The sequence below is a fragment of the Montipora foliosa genome, unplaced genomic scaffold (genome assembly GCF_036669935.1).
Source record: "Montipora foliosa isolate CH-2021 unplaced genomic scaffold, ASM3666993v2 scaffold_458, whole genome shotgun sequence".
Taxonomy (NCBI): domain Eukaryota; kingdom Metazoa; phylum Cnidaria; class Anthozoa; order Scleractinia; family Acroporidae; genus Montipora; species Montipora foliosa.
In genome coordinates, this window is record NW_027179765.1 from 634022 (window position 1) to 653923 (window position 19902).

The window sequence follows — 19902 nt, forward strand, 5'->3', positions numbered from 1 at the left end:
AGAATGCTTGCCTCTCAATAAGCAGTGTTCTCCACAAGTCACACATACATGCGTGTGAGGCTCGCGCGCTTCACACACGAGAATCACGCTTACGGCGCTTCGCGCCTTCCGAAAATGGAAGAAAACGACTGTTTTGCAGTCTTCATTCAAATGGGAATACTGAGACAAAAGGTCAACGCTATAAATAAATCGCTAATCAAGTATGACTATAATCTTTGTCTGATTGCACTACAATAAATGATAATACTTACAGATTGAACCCAGAATTTAACTGAGAGTCCATTACAAACATGAAAAGAATGGATTTTAACTTGATTCAGCCGCCATTTTGAGACCGTATGCTTTCCCAGTGACTTTTGCGTGCCTATTCAAGTTGGCGTCAAAAAATCAAATCCCCGTCTAAGCACTGTTCAAGGTCCCCGCTCGCCGATACTTGCACCTAATGCTGTCGAAAACCCCGCATACCGTGGGAAAAGTGACAGTCCAAATCCGCTGAAATCCCCCGCTAATGCCCCGCATTCCCCGGGTATGGGGGTGCGGGGCTTTCCACTGACTAGTGCATTACTATCACTATCTTTTTTTTCTTGTTGTAGTCCTTTGTTTGTTGTGCTTTTTTTTGGCAATTTCCGCTGTTTTGGTCGAAAGCAGGAAGGATGATGGAGCAAAATAAACAGCAGAAAGCGATTTTCTTTCTTTCTTTTTTATTCTATTTTTTAAGAACCACTTACGAAACAACACACAGAACCACATACAGAAGCGCGAACGGTACTACAGCCTTTGGAAGAAGAAGCCAAAAAGGGTACGTAAAGGTTTTTTGTATGATGATGAAATGATTAAAAAAAAAAATGGTGAACGTTTGCAATAAATTACATGCTCACAGCTCACGGCATTTGTTCAGTGGTCCAGTTCGTGCCGTCGACACTATTCATTTGGCATGACAAAATAATAATAATAATAATAATAATAATAATAATAATAATAATAATAATAAGTTGTAACAAGTACCAGTTTCGTTTTCCTTTCTCTGCTCAGATAACAAGAAAAACCAAGTTATCTTGTATGCTTCAGTGTCTGGTGCTGTTGTCCTGATTGTATTTTTCGCTCTGCTTATGGCTGTAATATATAGACGGTGGTCAAATAACCGAAAAAAGGGTGAGTATCGTTAATTATTAAATTTTCAACCTCAGTTAATTTAATTCTCGTGCTCTCATTGGTTTACTGAATCTCAGTTATCAGCTCATGTACCTTACTTTGACCTTATATGGCAAATGATTGCGCTTAGCGTTGCTAAGCTAAATTTTTTTTCACCGGAAAGCGAAATTTCTCTCTGAATAAAGCAAAAAAAACCTTTTTTTTTTTTGTGAAAAAAAAGTGTGCATCGATTCCGTCGTTTAGAAGACGCGAAAAGTTTTAGAAATGTTTAGTGATGTGCTTGTGTCTGTCTGACAAACAGGTATTACACAACATCGCATCTTCAAGTTTTTTTCGATTTCGCTCGGATTCTCTCGCCTTTTACCGCTCGTATTTTGTACTTCCAAACTTTTAAAGTTGAAGGTATGTAATAAAACAATTATTCCATTCGCCCTTGCTGGATATGAGACTGGCTATAGCCCACTTGGCGCTACGCGCCTCGTTAGCTATATTTGCCAGGGACCTTACGAAACGACGCCGACGGCAACGACGACGCTACACAACAATAGATTTAGTGAGCAAAAAAAATGGCTCTGCACCCTATGCACGTGCGTTTTACATTTTGGTACATTTCTTTGCCGTCATCTTCTAAATGACGACGCGAAATGACCAAATTCAAGGTTCTGTGGAGGACGTCAGCACAAGACGATGAGTTTTCATTTCTCGCTCTATAGAGAGAGAAGTGTATACACTTCCAACCCACTCATACCAGTTTAATTCCTCGACAGTTACTACACATTTTTAACGCAAAACGACATGAAATAGCTTCGTAGTGATATGAATAACGCGAACTTGTATTTTAAATGAATTCCTCCTAGCCGTCGTCGTCCTCGTTTCGTAAGCTCCCTGCCATCTCATATCCAACGCGCGCTTATGGAATAATTTTTAATTATACTTTTCAAACGTGAAGGCATACAAGCGTGCTTGCATTATCAAGTTGGAAGACGGTGGAGCAGGGACAATCAAACTAAACGATATTTAACAATTACTCGCCGATGGCGACATAAATATCGGTAAACAATTCTCGGTTTTCACATGACGTCACGACCGCCATGTTGGTGCCCCTAAACAAAGAAAAGGCGGCCATGTTGGTGCCCCGACCAAATCCTCCTGGAATTTAACTCTATTATTATGCAAACGCTTCCTTTTGTTTTCGTTGAAAAACATGGCTGTTGATCATGTGAGTGAAAACCAGCAATTGTTTTAGCATAATTACATAGGTGATTATTTGAAAAAAAAAAAAAAAGATATATATATATGCATTTTCTTTACAAGAATTAACTTATTCGTCTGTCACCTACACAAAACGGCTTGCGACCATTTTGAAAAAAAAAAAGGAAAAAAAGAAAAAAAGAAAAAACTTTGCTGATTATCGCGTAATAATCATCTCAAGTGCAAACAATCAGCGCAGAGAAACTTCAATAATCACCTATGTAATTGTACTAATTTGCTATAGCTGTCCACCACGCCTTTTACATCAATCATTATTCGTTTGACTACCACCACAATCACCATTGTCATCATCATCATCGTCATCATCGTAATATCATCGTCAGCGTCATCTTCATAATCGACGTGGTCGTCCTCGTCATCACCGTCATCATGCGAATTGCCATCATAAATGACCCTCCACACATGCGCTGACATTAGAGACTTCAAAGATCCACGGAGGCGATGGTGGACGAAAACGTCGCTTCAAAATATAACTTGGCTCTGTCATAAGTGTCTAGCGATTATTTAGTCTCGTTCACGTCCTACAATATGGGCGAAATTATCCTAAAAATAAATTGGTACGAGCGGTTTCAGAGTGAAAAGAGAGAATGAAAGATTATCTGTTGCATGCTTACGTTGTCAACAAACCCTCAAATTTTGAGCTTTCTTGCCGTCGTTATGCAGAGGACCGCAAACATACTTGCTAAAATTCGAATTGAATTAAATTCCTTGAATTGTCAAATTCTTTCAACATGTAAAATTTGGTTACCCTACAAGAAAACTGCTATGAGCGCTTTTCACGTTTGCAGTAGAAAGGAAAAGTTTTCATCACGTGCTTTAAATGCATCGTCAGCACGCGATGAATAATGAAGGAGATAAATTATTGTTCTTCGTGTGAGTCAAATTCCATGAATAAGGCACTGTGCCGTTGGAATCCTTGTGCTCTTGACTTCTTCGGTCTACTTATTGATACTAAAATTTCCCGTTTCAGGTGACAGCCCCGACAGTGCAAAGACGTTAGTATATTGGTTTTCACTTCCATAAATAACGAAGATATCGTATCGTATCGATTAGGTGGCAGCTTTCCTATTGTTTTATTTTAAAACGTTTGATGTTAAAAGAAACTTTTTATTCGAATTCCTTGTTGAAATCCTTTTTTGAGTGCCCGGAGAACAACCTCTCGGAGCGCCTAAAGAACTACCAAACTCAACCAAGAATTTAAAGGTGACGAAAATCTAACCTGGGCCACATTTGGGAGGCGAGTGATCTCATTGCTCCATCCCTGCCTCCCTTCTATTCTTAAGCTTATGTGACTCACGACATGCACCCAAAATTAATTAGGTAGACTAGGGGTGCAGGGGGTGCGCCTAGGTCAGCCTAGTGTGTACGGTGCCTTTGTTTGATCGTTTGGTTAGACGGTGACAGACCACAGACGCAAGGGAATGACACTAACAATGCCGGGACGCAGATTCAGCGCCCTATTAGAAAAGAAAATGCTACTTTGAAAATATAGTTAATGCCAGGCTACCTGATTGTGATATATTATAGAAATCGTTGAGATGGGCATGTGCAATAGAAACTAATAAATATTTTACATCCTTCAAATATCAAGCACCTCTTGAAGGGCACGGAGATCCCGGTGTTGTTTTCTGGCCTGAATTCTGCAGAAAATTCTGGGCTTGTTAATGTAAATCCTAATTTTTTGTTATTATATGTCATAACACCCAAGAGATCACATGGTTTACCTGTGACTTACTTGATATATTTTAAAATTATTTTCTTGCAGTCGCCTTATTACTCAACAAGTTTTAAATCCCTTGTTCTCTGGAGCTCTCGAGTGGGAAATACCGCGAGAAAACTTAAATATCGAGAAGGTGATCGGGCGTGGCGCCTTTGGTGTGGTGTCACGTGCTTTGGCCTGGGATGTCGCTGGAAAGTCTGGGTGGACCGTAGTCGCTGTCAAGAGCGTCCAAGGTGAGCTTTTCAGCTGTACTTGTGGGATATCTGCTTCTGGTTTTTTTTTTAATACCTGCTCCAGTTTTGGGGGGGGGGGGGGGGGGTTGGGGGGGGGGGGGAATTATAAGAAAAAAAGGTTTAAGTTATGCAACAGCCAATCCTGATCTCTTTGGGCATGCTACCAAGAGAAAAAACACTTACTTCGAAAAGTCTAAAAGTAAGTCGAATGATATTCCCACATTTCTGTCAAAATTCTTTGTCGAACTGAGTAGTTATTTCAAATAACACCCTAGTGGTCGGTTAATGTGATTCCGAACTGCGGGTCACACAGTTTCAAATAACCTTTGCAGCATGGGTTGAATCTGAAAATGGATTACAGATAAATATCATGGGACACAGGAATTGGCTATATTACGTCATATAATCTTGGTCGAGTCAATCTTTCTTGTGTAAACTATATACATCATCCAGCTTGGTGGGAAGACAGTTGACCTCTTAAACTTTGTGTGAAAGAGATTTCATTTGTCATCCGTGTGTCGAATCGGAATCCCGGGACACCGTTTTATACATAACATCCTCATCGAAAACTGTGTTGTTTTTTGAATGACTGAGATGGAAATTGTTAACTCCGGTAGATGAAATGAAGAGATAATATTGTCTTTCGCGGTGGACTCGGGGATAGTCAGAAAAATTCCGAGTGCTCCTTTGCAGGAGTCGACCGCACGACTCTCCGACTACTAGTTTGGATGCTTTAGCACTGAGCTACAGAGATACTGGTGAGAGTTAGGTTAGTAGAACTCGGACTTTTTTCCGAGTATCACCGAGTCAGCATTGAAGAGAGAATCATCTCTTCAAGTCGTTTGTTCCGTATTTCTTCTTACAAAATAGAGGACGCCTCAGAAAGGGAGAAACGAGATTTGGTATCTGAGTTGGCACTCCTTAAAAACCTTGACCCTCACCCTCATGTCATTCAGTTGTATGGATGTGTCACCACTGAAGGTAAGTTTGTCAATTCAAAAATGCAGCACATTAGTCAACATATCATCACGGTGTTGACTGTCCCTGTACAAGACGAATGTGTTGCCACTTTAGAAAATCTGCAAGGACGCTTTGATGTTGATATGACTGATCCTAGGAGGGAATCTTTGTTTACACTTTTTTTTTTTTTTTTGACTTATTGGCATGACCATCGTGTTCTTGTAAAATACTTAATGATGATAAAAGTTCATTGCATAATGAGCTATCTCTGAAATTTGAACCAGATATACCAGATAATATCTTAGAGATCACCCTTTGGTTATTCATGATTTTACTAAGAATGCATGGGATCATTAACGCCTTTGCCACCCAAGAATTTATCAGTTTTTGATAGCTAAAAACTGGCTCGCTCAAGTATATGGGATAGCTAGCTAGGTATAACAAGTTCTTTTATCTTTTGATGTCAATTTATAAATAGCATGATGCCTTCTGTGAGCAAACTCGTTATGTTAATGAAACAAAATGTAGACAATGACGTCATGAAGGATTTCCTTCTTTATGACGCTAGAACTTAAATACTAAGAGGCAGGACGTTAACAGTAGACGCAAGCGTAAATCCCATTATCCAAGTAAATGGCGCTTTAGGTTCAGTTAGAAGATTTCATCGAGTTCCGTTTGTGTTTGCCTCAACGTTTGTTCCCCATCTTGGATTGTGATAAATGCAGTGCTTTGTATACAGAGCAAAAAAAAAAAGAAAAAAAAACAATTCATACTGCTCTTACCAATGTGAGTGTTCATACTTGTCTAACCTGAGATGTTCTCTACTTGCTTTTGAAAGCTCCCCCGCTGGTTGTGGTGGAGTATGCGCAGTATGGGGACTTGCTTGGTTACCTGAGGAAAAGCCGAGGAGTACAGGATAAATATTACAGTGAACCATCAGTTCAACCACCTTCCACTCTCACCTCAAGACAGCTGTTAAAGTTTGCCTGGGAAGTCAGTGACGGAATGCACTATGTCTCGATGAAAAAGGTGGCCTTTATCCGTAGTAGAATTAGTGACTCTGAGAAAACGCGACTCCAGAATTAGTTTGGAAAATAGGCAGTAATGTAGCAGCTCTCTTAACCTGCTGTTGTTTGATATTGGTAGCACCTCCTATCATTTTAAGTCTAATTCAAAGTCATTATTTCACTTGTTTCGTCCTTTTTTTTTTTGGCTATTACATTATGCGTTACAAGTGCTATATGATTAAAAAAAAGAATACGACGGGTTTTCTAACCAAAGAAACGGAAAGGTTTTTTTGTCATTTTTGTAAGCGAGTGTATTCCAGTGGTGACTATTGGAGGTACGTTGGCCATGTACAAGCAATGATGATGATGATGATAATGATAATGATGGTGGTGGTGGTGATACCGTATTTGGCTTTTTCTATGAGAATAATTAAAAGGATTCTTCGAGTCCGTCACCAAAGATACCATGGAAAGAGAATTTATATTTTAGAATAGCGAGCTAGCGTGTAAAAAAGCGGAAGAAAATTCAAGTGTGACCTTCAAAGAGTGCTTTAAGTATATTCTATCCTCGACCAATCATCGAGTACTGTGGGCTTACCTCGCCCTTTGTTAGCTGGCCTTTTCCGTCAGATTGCAATGACAAGAAAATCTGCAAAGGGCTATTTTACGGTTGAGTGCTCTGCTAACTTATGTTTTGATATTAAAGCAAAGCTTTAGTTGTCCTTTTTTTCTTATTCGATCGTTCTGTTTTTCGCATAGTAATTCGAACTAGTTAGCGTTAGAATCCCATCTTCGACAAAATTTAAGTTTTAACCCCAAATTTCCCAATCGCTTGGCTTATTTTTGTTTTTAATTTTCAAGGCCACTGTCTTCTTAAATAATTGTGACGTGTTACCGGCGGTTCAAGGTTGTCCTACCGTACTGAAGGTCTTGTCTCAGAACAATGGGGCAACCTTGACACGTCAAAATAGACCAGTTTCGTATTCTAACGGTTGGACTGGATCTAGCATGAAATGGAGGCTAATGTGGGTAAATTAATTTGCATTTGAAAACATTTGCCCGCATTAGCCTCCATTTCATGCTAGATCCAGTCCAGCCGTGAGAATTCGAAAATGGTCTGTTATTCAAGGTGACGTTTCCCGGGAAATGTGAAAGTCAAAATTATCAGGTTTAGGCTCAGGTTCATTATATTTCACACTTCTTACCGAGAAAATCATATACATATAGTAACAAAGTTATAGTAATGTTTGCAAAGATACAAAAATATAAGAAAAAGAAATAAAACTATAGTATGAGTTACGGTATGTGTGTGCATGGTGACCAAAATAGCAAGTTTTTTCGAGTTGGCCACCGCAATGAGCTGATCTCTTTTTTTTTCCCTATACAAAGCACTCTTTTTCAAGAAAAAAAAAACATTTAATTTTAAACATGATTTTCTTCGGTGTAAAGTTATTCTTTTGCAGTGGTGGAGGTTCGCATAAAAAAACGTTGAACGCAGTTATATTTAGATCTGCATATCAGCGAAGTCGACGTGTCATTCGCAGTGCTCAGAACTGGAAAAATGATCCATTGCCTCAGCTATTATGAGAGGGTGTGGATGATGAAATAAATAATTTAACTTATCTTTTAGATAATACATCGTGACCTTGCTGCAAGAAATGTGTTGGTCGGAGAGCATGAAGTGTGCAAGATCACAGACTTTGGGATGGCAAGAGACGTCCAAGAAGAAGACATTTACGTTCGCACGCACGAGGTGCAGTTGATTCTATGTACATTAATTTAGCAATTAGTCGCTAATATTAACCCAGAAATTACTCTTAAACAACACAGCTCAACAGCTTCGACACACACAAAAAAAGGAAAATCGAAGTAGTGAAATCATCCTCGCACTTAACTGGACAGTATTTGAGAAATTGTCTCTTATTGTCACCTAAAACATCAGTTGGCATAACGGGAATCGAGCTCAAAAACACCGGGGCAACGCTCTACCGACTGAGCTACTGCGTGGTTAAGCTCAGTTGGAAGAACAACGTCGCTGAATTTGACTAAATTTTAGTAACAAAAGCCGTTTAACCCTTTGACTCCGGAAACACGTAATTGTCCTCAAAAGTTCAATGAAATATCAGTCAGAGAGGTATTGAGAATGAAGAAAATAATCAGATGAAGAGGTGTGATCTTGATATAACACCAAAGTCTCATGACTACCAAACAAAGAGAACTACGGTACTACTTATGAGAATGGATATTTTCGATCTTGTAAAAAAAAGGGTTAATAACCCTTCTAGCTGGAAGTCTAATATTATCTCCTTCCTTCATTTTCTAAAGACCCAATGGTGGTATTTTAATACCACCATCCATCCACCAGCCATCTTAAAAGATGGCTGTTTCGGTTGTCAACCAAAGTGTGGCTTGGTGAGGCAGTATCACGCTAATTCACCATTGCTCTAAATACCGCAAAACGCACTTTTATGAATGTAGACCAAAAAAGAAAGCAATTTTTTTCGTCAAGAATCATAGTTCATTGAAGCTATTCTTTATGAGATACAATGAGATACAATGATTTGCTATTTGTCTCTCCCCATACTGGGCTTTTCAGGAAAATTTTTCTTTTACAATACTTTGTGGGGGACTTTAGCCAGACTGCTTATTACGCAGTTTAAAATTAACTTTATGGAAGTGAAAGATGCCCCCGTCCAGATAAAGTTAGACCACAACACCGGGGACTACGTCCCCTTATCGTCTTGAGAATGGGAAAAAAAAAAGTGGAAATGGATATAAATATTTAAAAAAATACTTTGGTCTTTCATATGTTTTCCCAAAAGTGTCAAAAAATACATCAAGTTTATTTCTCCTGTGCCAGATCGACATTACAAGGTTGTGTTTATTTTAACTGAGGTCACGATGTGTTCAATTTAGCGGGTGTTAAGGTATTGACGTTAATTGATTAAAGCCCAAGACACACGTTGTACTGCGCATGCTTTTGGGACTATTTTGTTTACTCTTATTACGGACAAGAATTAAGAAAATACCTTGAATTCCAAGTGAAGCGACCAGGTTTTGCGTCATTCTGCTATTGGGAGCAGGTAATAAACTAAGCTTTGCCGGACGACTCTGAAATTTGATTGAATCTTAAGAGAACTGGTAAATCAAATATTTTGTGAAATCATCTTACGGACGACGCCCAAACGAGAGCTGAGCACCAATGAAGAGAAGCATTTATCACTGGGGACCGTCTTGGTTATTCGGAAAAACTCCGAATGTTCTTTGCAGGGGTCGACACTACAACCTTTCGATCTCCAGTTCGGACGCTCTGGCACTGAGATTTGTAGATTCGTGGGAGCTATGGTACAAAGCTTGAACTGGAGTTGTTGAAAGGAGGAATTCGCGCCTGGATTGATATGTTCCCAGTTTCTTGGCGTTCGAGTAGCGTTCGGAGGGACCCCGTTTTTAAACGTTAAAGGGAAATTACGGTTTAGAAAAAGTTTCTGTAAATCGAAAGTTCTTTACACCTGCGTTGCCAACAATAACTCCTCAAAAATAGACATTTTAAAACTGAAATCCGCCATTTTTGTGTGTGTGTGTGTGTGTGTGTGTGTGCAAACGAGGCTATGACGTAACAATAGTCAATGATTTCTCCTGATGACTAGCTGTAAACAACCAAAACACAGGCGAGGAGAGCGGTACTGATCCAATTGTAGACTTGAATCTCAAAACAGAGGGTATATTGCATTGATATTGGCTTTACCAGCAGAGCAGACCTCATGGTCGTTTAAGCAGGGTTTTATAATTCAGTTATACATGCAGGAGTTTCACAAAGCGAAAGCGAGTTTGCAGTGCTACCCTGCGCTCATTACTGTGAAATAAACGCCTGGCCTCGGTTGTTTAAAAGGTAGATAATTCTATCCATCGGATAAATCACTATCCAGCGGATAAGCACAAGCGAAACCAATTGAGTTATGCAGTGGATAGCGCTATGTACCCTTCCAACAACTTGAGGCCTGGAAATCAAGTTCAATCTCCCTGTCGTGGCTTTCTACGAGAGCCCTGTTATAACTTCAGAACAAACAACCGGTTTATATATTTCCATAGAATGGTGAGTAACGCGCTCAGTAGTTTCTATAAAGCTAACAAAATTGACTTACCTACATTTCAAGTTAAGTTTATCACACTTCCTGGAAAAGCTCATAGCAGTGAAAAAAAGTCGTCTATAAATTGCTTGATTGAGTTTTTTCGCTCCACTATAATGATATTTTGGACCAGTTGACTGAGATTTTACTATGAAGCGAATATCAACAAGACCAATATTGATATACCTGAAGATATCGCTTGAAGTTCTCCTTGATAAAATGATCCGAACACACTTAGCAGTTTTTAGGTTTGGCGAATCCATCCACGTTTTATGTAAGCTAGCCAACTTTTCTTTCAATTTTCATTTTCCGGTGGAATCTCCGGTTTTTTAATTTTTTATGTGTCCTCAAGTCTAGTTTCATCCCCCTCGAAAGCGTACTCGAGCTGATCAAAACGCTCCAACAGGGGTATTGTTGCTGTGAAGAAGCATTGCTATGTATATTATCGAGCAACATCTGAGTGTTTCGTCGGCTTATTCTAAACGTTTTCCCGTGTGAAAGCGAGCAAATAGGTTTGCTGAAGCATCAGAGACGGCTGTCGCAGAAGTAAGAAGATGAAAAAGAAAATAAGATATGCTAGTCGAATATTTCTGTGTCGCATAATGAAGGTTACATTTACGCTGCCTAATTTTTCCGGCTAGTTGGATTGACAGAGATTCTACAAATATTTAGCAACTTGAATTTCTGTCGCATTTATGGCCTACTTGGCCTACTACCTATTGAACCACCAGATCGTTTACCATAGTTCATCGTACTTTTTAAATTATTGGGGAAGAAAGGTCCCACGTGCACAACATTGAGAAAGTGATCGGTGAAGGAGGAACTGGGTAAGGTCGAACGCGTTTGTTGACTATTGCTACGTCATGAGACATCTTATTTAAGATCCAGGTCACGAAAAAGGCAACTTTAAATTGCTGTTTTCACATTTTGCCAAAATGACATGTATTTTCGAATTGCTAGGAAAAATTTTAAGTAATTTAGAGAAACGTTCTCTAGATCGTACTTTCCCTTTAAGCGACTTACAATAGGCCATAAAATCGCTAACCAGGCCAATTAGATATGAGATTTGTGGGTTGTTTTTAGGGTCGTCTTCCAATCAAGTGGACAGCTCCGGAAGCATTGTTTAACGGCGGAGCCTACACAACCTCCAGTGATGTGTAAGTTACTCCTTGTTTGATTTCTTAATCAGGGGCCGCGGATAATTCTCCCAGCCCCCACTTGTTTCCTGTGTTGCGGTTTTCTCGTAAACCTTTTCTCTCTCTCCCCCTTCCGCCACACTTCTGTGATCCCTACCAAAATCGAAACGACTTTGGGGAGACTGTAAATCAAATGAAGTCAAATCAACTGTTGGCTTTAAACTAGTGGGAACCGGAGTGCCTAGAGAAAGCCTCTCAGAGCAGAATGGCGAACCAAAGCATTAACGAACGATCGAGAACGGAATTACTTTTCTTCTTGTTTAATATCTTACTCTGATTTTTACTTTTGGGTGATTTTATGAAGAGGATGCTCTCTATAAAATGGGGAGAAATTAAATCAAATGAAATCATATGTTGTTAAAACTGGAAAGAAAACCTCTCGTAGCAAACTGAGTAGGGAACCAGAAAACTCAACATACACTTTAATGTTTCCTATTTGCTAAATATTTTGCTTTTCTCTTTTACCTTTACACTATTTCACGAAGACTATGCTACGCCTTCAGTCTCGTAGATTTGAGTAGATTAAATCTAAAACGTTAAGACTATCAACTTCTCTAATTTTTATTTTTATCACTTTTCCTTATTAAGGTGGAGCTATGGGGTGGTATTATACGAAATATTTACCGTTGGTAAGTTTGAGTCCCATGCATATGAACTACGTACCGAGTTACCAGATACTTGAGGTACTAGCAAAAAGAATATACTTTTAGATGTTGGAAGTGAAGGGATAAATGACAAAAGTTTTGTCTGCGGGTAATGCTTGCGTTTAAACCTGTTTCTCCAATGTAAATCAGGCTAAAATGGATGATAAGGGATTAAGCAAGGACAATTAACGGTAACGTTAACAAAAACGTCACTGCAAAATTTGATTTAGTACTACCGTAAGTATTTCGCTGATAATTGCATCTTGTTCACCTTGTACAATGCTAGTGAACTGTCCTGTTACTGGATGGCTAAGGAGTACGAATAAATTATTAAAGTCAATCAGGGTTCATTGCTGTATGCTCGCGTGGTTGTCAAAACATTAGGGAGCTTGTGCAAGGACGATGACGACGGCTAAGAGAACGCCACAAAACAATTGGTTTAATGAGTAAAAACAAAAGCTCTGCACGCCCTGCAAGTGCGTTTTGCATTTTGGTACATTTCTTTGCCGTCCTCGTCCTGACAAGAACTTAAATTGACCATTTTAGGCTGGACGTGACAACGGGACGAAAAATTTAGTTTCTTTCCCCAAACAACTACACCGTTCATGCCAAATTTATTCCTGCAATGTTGATACACAGTTTCCATACCAAGTGACTTGGGGTTATAATATAATTATTACAATAACGCGAAATAATATTTTCAGACGACGTTCTCGTTGGCGGCGTCGTCGTCCTTGCGTAAGCTCCCTATTAAACAATCTGGACACCAGGGCTCTTCTCTTGACTGAGGGAAAGGAGAGCTCTGAGGAACCCTAAAACAAAGTGTCTTCTCATTGGTTATCGTGAAGAACAATCAAAAGGGTCTCTAATTGGTGTATTCATGCTAGCACGAGGGTTGAGAAAATCTGCATAGGCATTTTTTGTGTGACCTCTTGGGACATTTTCATGTCCCAGGAGAAATTTCAACCAACGGTTATGCAAACGTTTTTGGGAGGGAGGGGGGGAGGGGGGGGTAATATAGGTGTATTATGGGATTGTGCAAGTAGTGAATAGCCATTTTTTTGTCTATAAGAACTGCACGACGCATGTTTACCTACGTAGGAATTTCCAGATCCTTGGTGACGAAAATGAACATTAAAGGGACAGTTTCACAGTTTTGCGCATGTCCAAGCTTTGGCGCTGGCAGCGCTAAATTTTACGGTTTCTCGCTGAATCAGATGCTGTTCATTTAATCATAGAGAGTATTAAAGCAAATACGTTGAATGACCAAGGCCCAAATTTGGTGGAAGATACTGCGGATTTACACAGGAAATATGGAATTTAGTCTTGACCATTGACTATATTGTACCGGCAGAACATTTTATTCTACGCACGAGTTGTCATAACGCACGAGTTATCTATTCGCATGCAGTAGGTTCATAACACAAAGGAAATTATTACAAAAGTAATTCCAATGGGTAATTTCACTTCTATGGCATTGTTTCCGTGTCCTGCATCAGTGCTTTCGATTGTTTTAATAAAAATGGAATTAAAAAGACTGACGTGACAGTTTGCCCATACGCAGAAACATGAAACCCTCCCTTTGATTTCACGTTGTTGTTTTGTGAAGTACGGCCACGAAATGCACAGAAATCGTGCCGCACGGGCAACCCGACTTTTTTTCCTTTTTTTCAACCAATAATATTCATGATTTGTAGTGTTGTCGTTGCCTAGACTTCCTGTTTTATTATTTTTTTTGTTTTTGTTTTTGTTTTGTTTTTTCTTTTCTTTTCTTTTTTTTGTTTTTGTTTTGTAACAGATTATTCGCTCTTTCAGGTGGTGATCCTTTTCCTGGTGTCCACACGAGGGATATTCCTGCCTTGCTGGAGAATGGCTATCGAATGTCGCGCCCTAAATTCATCAACTCCAAACTGTAAATATGTTCATTTCCTTTGATATGTATGTTTTCTTTTTTATCAATCTCACTTTAAAGTTTAAGGGCCTATAACTCCACTTGAAACCCAGCTAAGGATCAAATTCATGATGCCCGTCCGAAGTCAACTTAGCAGATGACAAGGAAGGATCCTCGAAGGATACAGGCTAATTTTACTTTATAGAGAGGAGAGAAACCCTGACAATGCACACCCCAAATAATCATATTTTTAACTGAATAAATGTTTAAGAGAAAATTTGCCCTGAGCGGGATTTGAACCCACGTCCCCCCGTTACTAGTCGGGTGTGATAACCGCTACACCACCAGGACAACCATGCTGGCAACACAGGTTTTTATGATTAGTGCATTTTCAAAAAGAAGACTGGAATAACGCTTTATTTTAAAAAGAATGACTGAGGCAAGTGCGTCGGTTTGCGTCATACTGGCTACGGCCCTGCAAGGTTAGCATTTTTGTAAAGGTTGGATTGTTTCGCACCGCGCACCGGTGGCTCAGTTGGTTGAGCATCGGGCTGCCACGCGGTAGGTCGTGACTTCGACCCTCGGCCGGACCAACACTCAGGGTCTTAAAATAACTGAGGAGAAAGTGATGCCTTTGTAATTACATCCGCAAATGGTTTAGACTTTCAAGTCTTCTCGGATAAGGACTATAAACCGTAGGCCCCGTCTCACAACCTTGCAATGTTCACAACCCAATGGGACGTAAACGAACCCACACACTATTCGTAAAGAGTAGGGCATGGAACTCCCGGTGGTGTGGCCAGGCCTCATTTCATTCATTGCTGGGTGAGATCGGGTGAGATCGGGTGAGATCGCTAATGGACTGATAGCGGCTGCCAGCGGCGCCTGTATATGCTGTATATGCTGATGTCCGATCTCACTCATAGATCACTTGCTTGTAAAGCGCATTTGAATATGCCAATAGAAAATGCGCTATATAAATTCATGACCATTACCATTCAGCTAGGGTAAAATGATGACCTGCAACATGCAACCTGCACTTTACACCCTCCGAAATTTTTAGACGTTTTCAGGAGCCCATGGCCAGGAGCGTACAACTTCATTGTGTTTGTGGAACGGCGTTTCTACAGACCAAGCTATTGTTAGATTGATTTTCCCATGAAATCAGACCTTTCCAGCTGATCACAAGCTTTGGATGAGAAATTATTACCAATGGCATTGATCATGAGAATGGCCACTCGTACATAGACTTACTGTTGGAGTTGTAGGTTCCTGGCCCCAGTTGTTCAAACGATGACTAGCGCTATCCACTGGATAACCCCGTTGGTTTTGCTAGTGGTTATCCGAGGGATAGTGATTTATCCAGTTGGTAGCACTATCCATCGTTTCAACAACTGCAAATCGTTTGAACAACTGTTTCTGGAAATGACTTTCTTTCCCGAATACAGTTATGAGATCATGAGTGAGTGCTGGGAAAACGATCCATTCAAAAGGCCAGACTTTGGGTCCCTGAAGGCTGCTTTCCACAAGCTGATGGAGGAGGAAGAACAGGTAAGCCAAAAAATAAAATACATTTATATATTGGGAAAATAAAAAAATAAAAATAAAAAACACGGAAATAAGTAGGTTATTGAAAAAACTTAACGAAGTTGTTCGAAGCCTGGATAGCTCTATCCACTGGATAACTCAATTGGTTTTGCTAATACTGTGATTTATCCGGTGGATACCGTTATCCGCCTTTGAACAACCGAGGCCCGATCGGAATTACGCAGGGTTACGATTATGCAAACGCTGGCGGGGTAGCACCTATATTTCAACAAAATTAACTATAAGAAGGTGATGTGAATGGAAGATTCCTACACTAGTCAGAGTTTTCCTCTGTCCTTTAGTGGGCCCCTTTCTATTAGTAGGGCTAACGCTCACTTGGTTTACACGGGTAGAAAATAGCTCATAGTTAATTTTGTTGAAATATAGGTGCTACACGGCCGGGGCGTTTGCATTAACGTAACCCCTTGTTCTTGTACATATTCATTGCCCTGCCTTTGACATATCTAATTCCCACGACCTGCTTTTGTCTGACCTTGTAGCTCAGTCGGCAGAGCAGCGGTGATCTAACCAGAAGGTCGCGGGTTTAATTCTCACCCTGGTCAGAGTTTTTGTCTGTCCTTGAGTGGGCCCATTTCCATTACAAGGGCAAACGCTCACATGGTTTACATGGGTAGAAAATAGCACTTTCCATTAGTAGGGCTGACGCTCACATGGTTTACATGGGTAGAAAATAGCACTTCACATCACCCACTCATAGTTAATTCAGATCGAAATTAACCGACCAATAGGCAATTTCAAAGGTGTTTGCTCAGTGACCTAGCCTATGAATGGCTGCGAGGCTGCCGGTGACCTTGTATTGATACAGCCTCCACTGCTTTTATCATGTAAATTGTGTTGTTGTAATTCTAAGTAGTCTACATTTACACTTGAAAAGCACAAAAACAGGGTCACCGGCTGCCTCGCTTCCATTATTAGGCCAGCTATCTTAGCTACAACTGTAAAATAGACTATTGCCAGTCCACCAGCTAATCAGTAAATGAATATTAAATCAATCAACCAGTGCCAATTCATCATTCAATTCGTTCATCTAGCCTTAAATCGGTGGATTGCGAATTCAAATCCGCACTTGACGCGTCGCGCTACAAATTACATGTACACGAGAGAGTGCATTTCGGCGTTGCTTTATGTCCTGCTTGGCTCACGGTTTCAAAAAAAGTTTGGGAGGAAGCAGTTAAATAAAAACAAGTTTGATTTGCATAGAAACAGCAACTCATTTTAAATCCATTTGTCACTGAGAAAAAACGGTCGTGGTCGTTGGGGCTTAGATAAAGACAAGAAAGCTTTCAGCGTCTAATTTGTAACTCATTTCCCTGTTGTGTTGTTTAGGAATACGTCAACCTGGAAGAGCTTCTCTACGAAAATGTACTGCCATCCAACTGCTAGAAGATCAGTGCCTCAAGTATTGATTCGCATGGAGCAATTAAAGGGAACTCAAAATGCTTGTTTTATTTTGTCCACACTTTAAAGTGTTACTGCAACCAAAAAAACGTTTTTTTCTTTGGAATTCAAAACTATGTTATCTAAACAGTTAGTGACCCAGGCTTTAAGCCTTGATTTAAAAAGATATCTGTTTATTTTAACTGGAATTTTCCTATTAAATGGTCCGCCATTACCACCTTTAAATCTTAAGAGCTGGATCAAAGAGGAAATGACGTCAAAGACTCAATAGTTTAAGAATGCATTGCGTGTGTACGCTGCTGAATTAATATGCAGACTTTTAAAATCGTGTTTTGCATGTATAATAAGCTGCGTTTACACGGTGAAAATTTACGCTAGTGACTTAATGACGTCACTTTTTGCTGCATGCAACCCTCTGAGGTCCCGTTGGTGAGTTTGAAACGGGAGTAGGGGCGGACTGTGAAATCCAAAACATTCACTCGAAGTAAAGAACCCTTGGATAAAAATCAAAGCTCAAAATTCCACCGGTCTACTGTTAAGCAATCACACTTTCAAAATCTGGAAAAGAAAGGAAGTGTTTTTTTTTTCTTTTAGTCTTAGTAGCACTTTAAATACAAGATGTCATTTAAAAGATACCGGTAATGTAAGGAACACCTGGAAAAGGTGGTTTATTTAGCGAATGTCTTTCTCGGTCTAGTTTGTTATTTTTGTTGTTGTTTTTTGAGTAGAATATGGTAAGCAGCCTGCAAAATGTTTGAATTCCGATCATTGCGTGGCCTTATTGTTGCTGTTGTAGTTGTTTGTTTGTCTGTTTTTTTGTTTTGTTTAGGTTTTTTTTTTTGTTTTCTTTTTTTCTTTTTTTTTTTTTTTGGGGGGGGGGGGGGGGGGTGGGGGTTAAGTCCAGGGGCGGGTTCCTGGAATGGGGAATAAATTATATCAGGTATAAAAGTTATTCCAGGGATAAATTTATCGCACAGACTTATTCCCTGAGTAGCGCTATTCCTTCTTTCAGGAACAGATTTTTTTCTTTTTTTTTTCTTCTGGGGATAAAGTTATTCCTGCAATAAAGCACATTTATTCCTGGAATAGAGTTATTACACCTTTCATGAACCGGCCCCAGGTTGATATTAGAGAGCTTTAGATTCTAGTACGAGAACGAATACGAGTACGAGATTTTCTCATAGAACAACAGTGAGCGCGCGCAAACCAGCGTCATTTTGGCGGGAAAAACTTGATGCGGTCGTCATTTTAGTACGAGGTTTTGCAAAAGTGTCGTCGAATCAAAACAAGTCAACAACACGGTAGCAGTTTTGGCTTTTTTTGATGAGCAAAAACGCTCAGTTACCAGCAATAAGAATAACTGAGGAACCTATACTGCTAACAAAGAGTAGGACTAAGCGTACGGGTTATAAAATTCCTTAGTATTTTCACTAAAAACGGGCAGTCAAAACTCGTATTCGTTCTCGTCCTTGTCGTAGAATCTAAAGGTCAGTATTAAACCGAGCTAACAACAAAAGTAAAAAATGTTTTATGAGAATTTCCAAATGATCTGCCTTGCATTACTAAGCTAAGAGTAAGTGATTTTGCACGTCAGGAATTTCATTTTGAGCAAGAGCATTTTCTGCGAGTATTAAAATATAAATCGTAACGCCTTATTACAAAGTATTATGGGATTGAAATGCGGACAAACATCGCAAAGATGTCTTTGTTTTTGTCCGTATATTAAACCCATAATGATTTGGGCGCTAAATTACGACGTCAATTGAAAAGAGTGCTATTATTGATTCATGACAAATTTGTCTTATATTATGAAATATAAGAATTAGATGATAAATTAATTAAAGGGAACTATAGGTGCTTTGAGAAGAAATTGTTTGTTTGATTATTCTTTACCCTGAACTATCGAATGTAAGCTGTCGGAATGTTGCCTTTAAAATTAATTTACCCCAAGCATCGCGTACTAATATGCACCTTGCTATACTCAAACACGTCAAAATCTCTCAGGATTAGTGATTGTTATACCATATCACACGCAAATAGAAAGACCATGCCTTGTGGTTTTGATAATAGATTTGTTATGTATTGGGGAAGTATCCACAAGAGGCAAAGAATATTTAACAATTATTCCATGAACGCGCATCGGATATGAGATAGTAAATACCCAACGAAGCGCGTAGCACCCGGTTGGCTATAACCAGCCTCACATCCAACAAGAGCGAACGGAACAATTGTTTTACTAAATTCCTTAAACTCCAAAGGGTTTGAAAGTAAGAAATACGAGCTAAAGGAGCAAGAAAATGCGAGCGAAATCGAAAAAAACTTGATCAAGATGCGATGTTGTGTAATACCTTGTGGTCAGACAGACGCAGGCGCATCATAAAATCATCTTTGTCTTTCGCATACTTCTAAACGTCGGAATTGATCCAAACTTTCCACAGAAAGGATTTTTTTTGTTTGTTTTTGGCTTTATTCAGAAGGAAATTTCGCTTTCCGGTGGAAAAAAAAAAAAAGCTTTGTAACACTTAGCTCAATCAACTGCCATATAAGGTCAAACTAAGGTATATGAGCTGATTACCGAGACTGAGTGAACCAATCAGAGCACGAGAAATGCATTAACCGAGGTTGAAAATTTAATTAAGGGGGATACCGAAAAGCCCCTGACGCGTATAATATATTTCCGGGAATGAACGCTTC

At 39.6% G+C, this 19902-nt stretch overlaps 1 protein-coding gene across 2 annotated transcripts in view; it reads left to right on the top strand.

Moving 5' to 3' along the window:
- Positions 1-19099, top strand: part of LOC137989392 (fibroblast growth factor receptor 1-like) — a 35157-nt gene extending 16058 nt beyond the window's left edge. For both annotated transcript variants that reach the window (XM_068835219.1, XM_068835218.1), the window contains exons 8-19: positions 719-799; positions 1033-1152; positions 3395-3419; positions 4190-4377; positions 5248-5358; positions 6176-6366; positions 7975-8097; positions 11555-11628; positions 12256-12296; positions 14127-14223; positions 15651-15753; positions 17137-19099. In XM_068835219.1, coding sequence (XP_068691320.1) covers positions 719-799; positions 1033-1152; positions 3395-3419; positions 4190-4377; positions 5248-5358; positions 6176-6366; positions 7975-8097; positions 11555-11628; positions 12256-12296; positions 14127-14223; positions 15651-15753; positions 17137-17193 — 1211 coding nt within the window. In that variant the 3' untranslated portion in view covers positions 17194-19099. The remainder of the gene's footprint in view (positions 1-718; positions 800-1032; positions 1153-3394; positions 3420-4189; positions 4378-5247; positions 5359-6175; positions 6367-7974; positions 8098-11554; positions 11629-12255; positions 12297-14126; positions 14224-15650; positions 15754-17136) is intronic.
- The last annotated feature ends 803 nt before the right edge of the window (positions 19100-19902 follow it).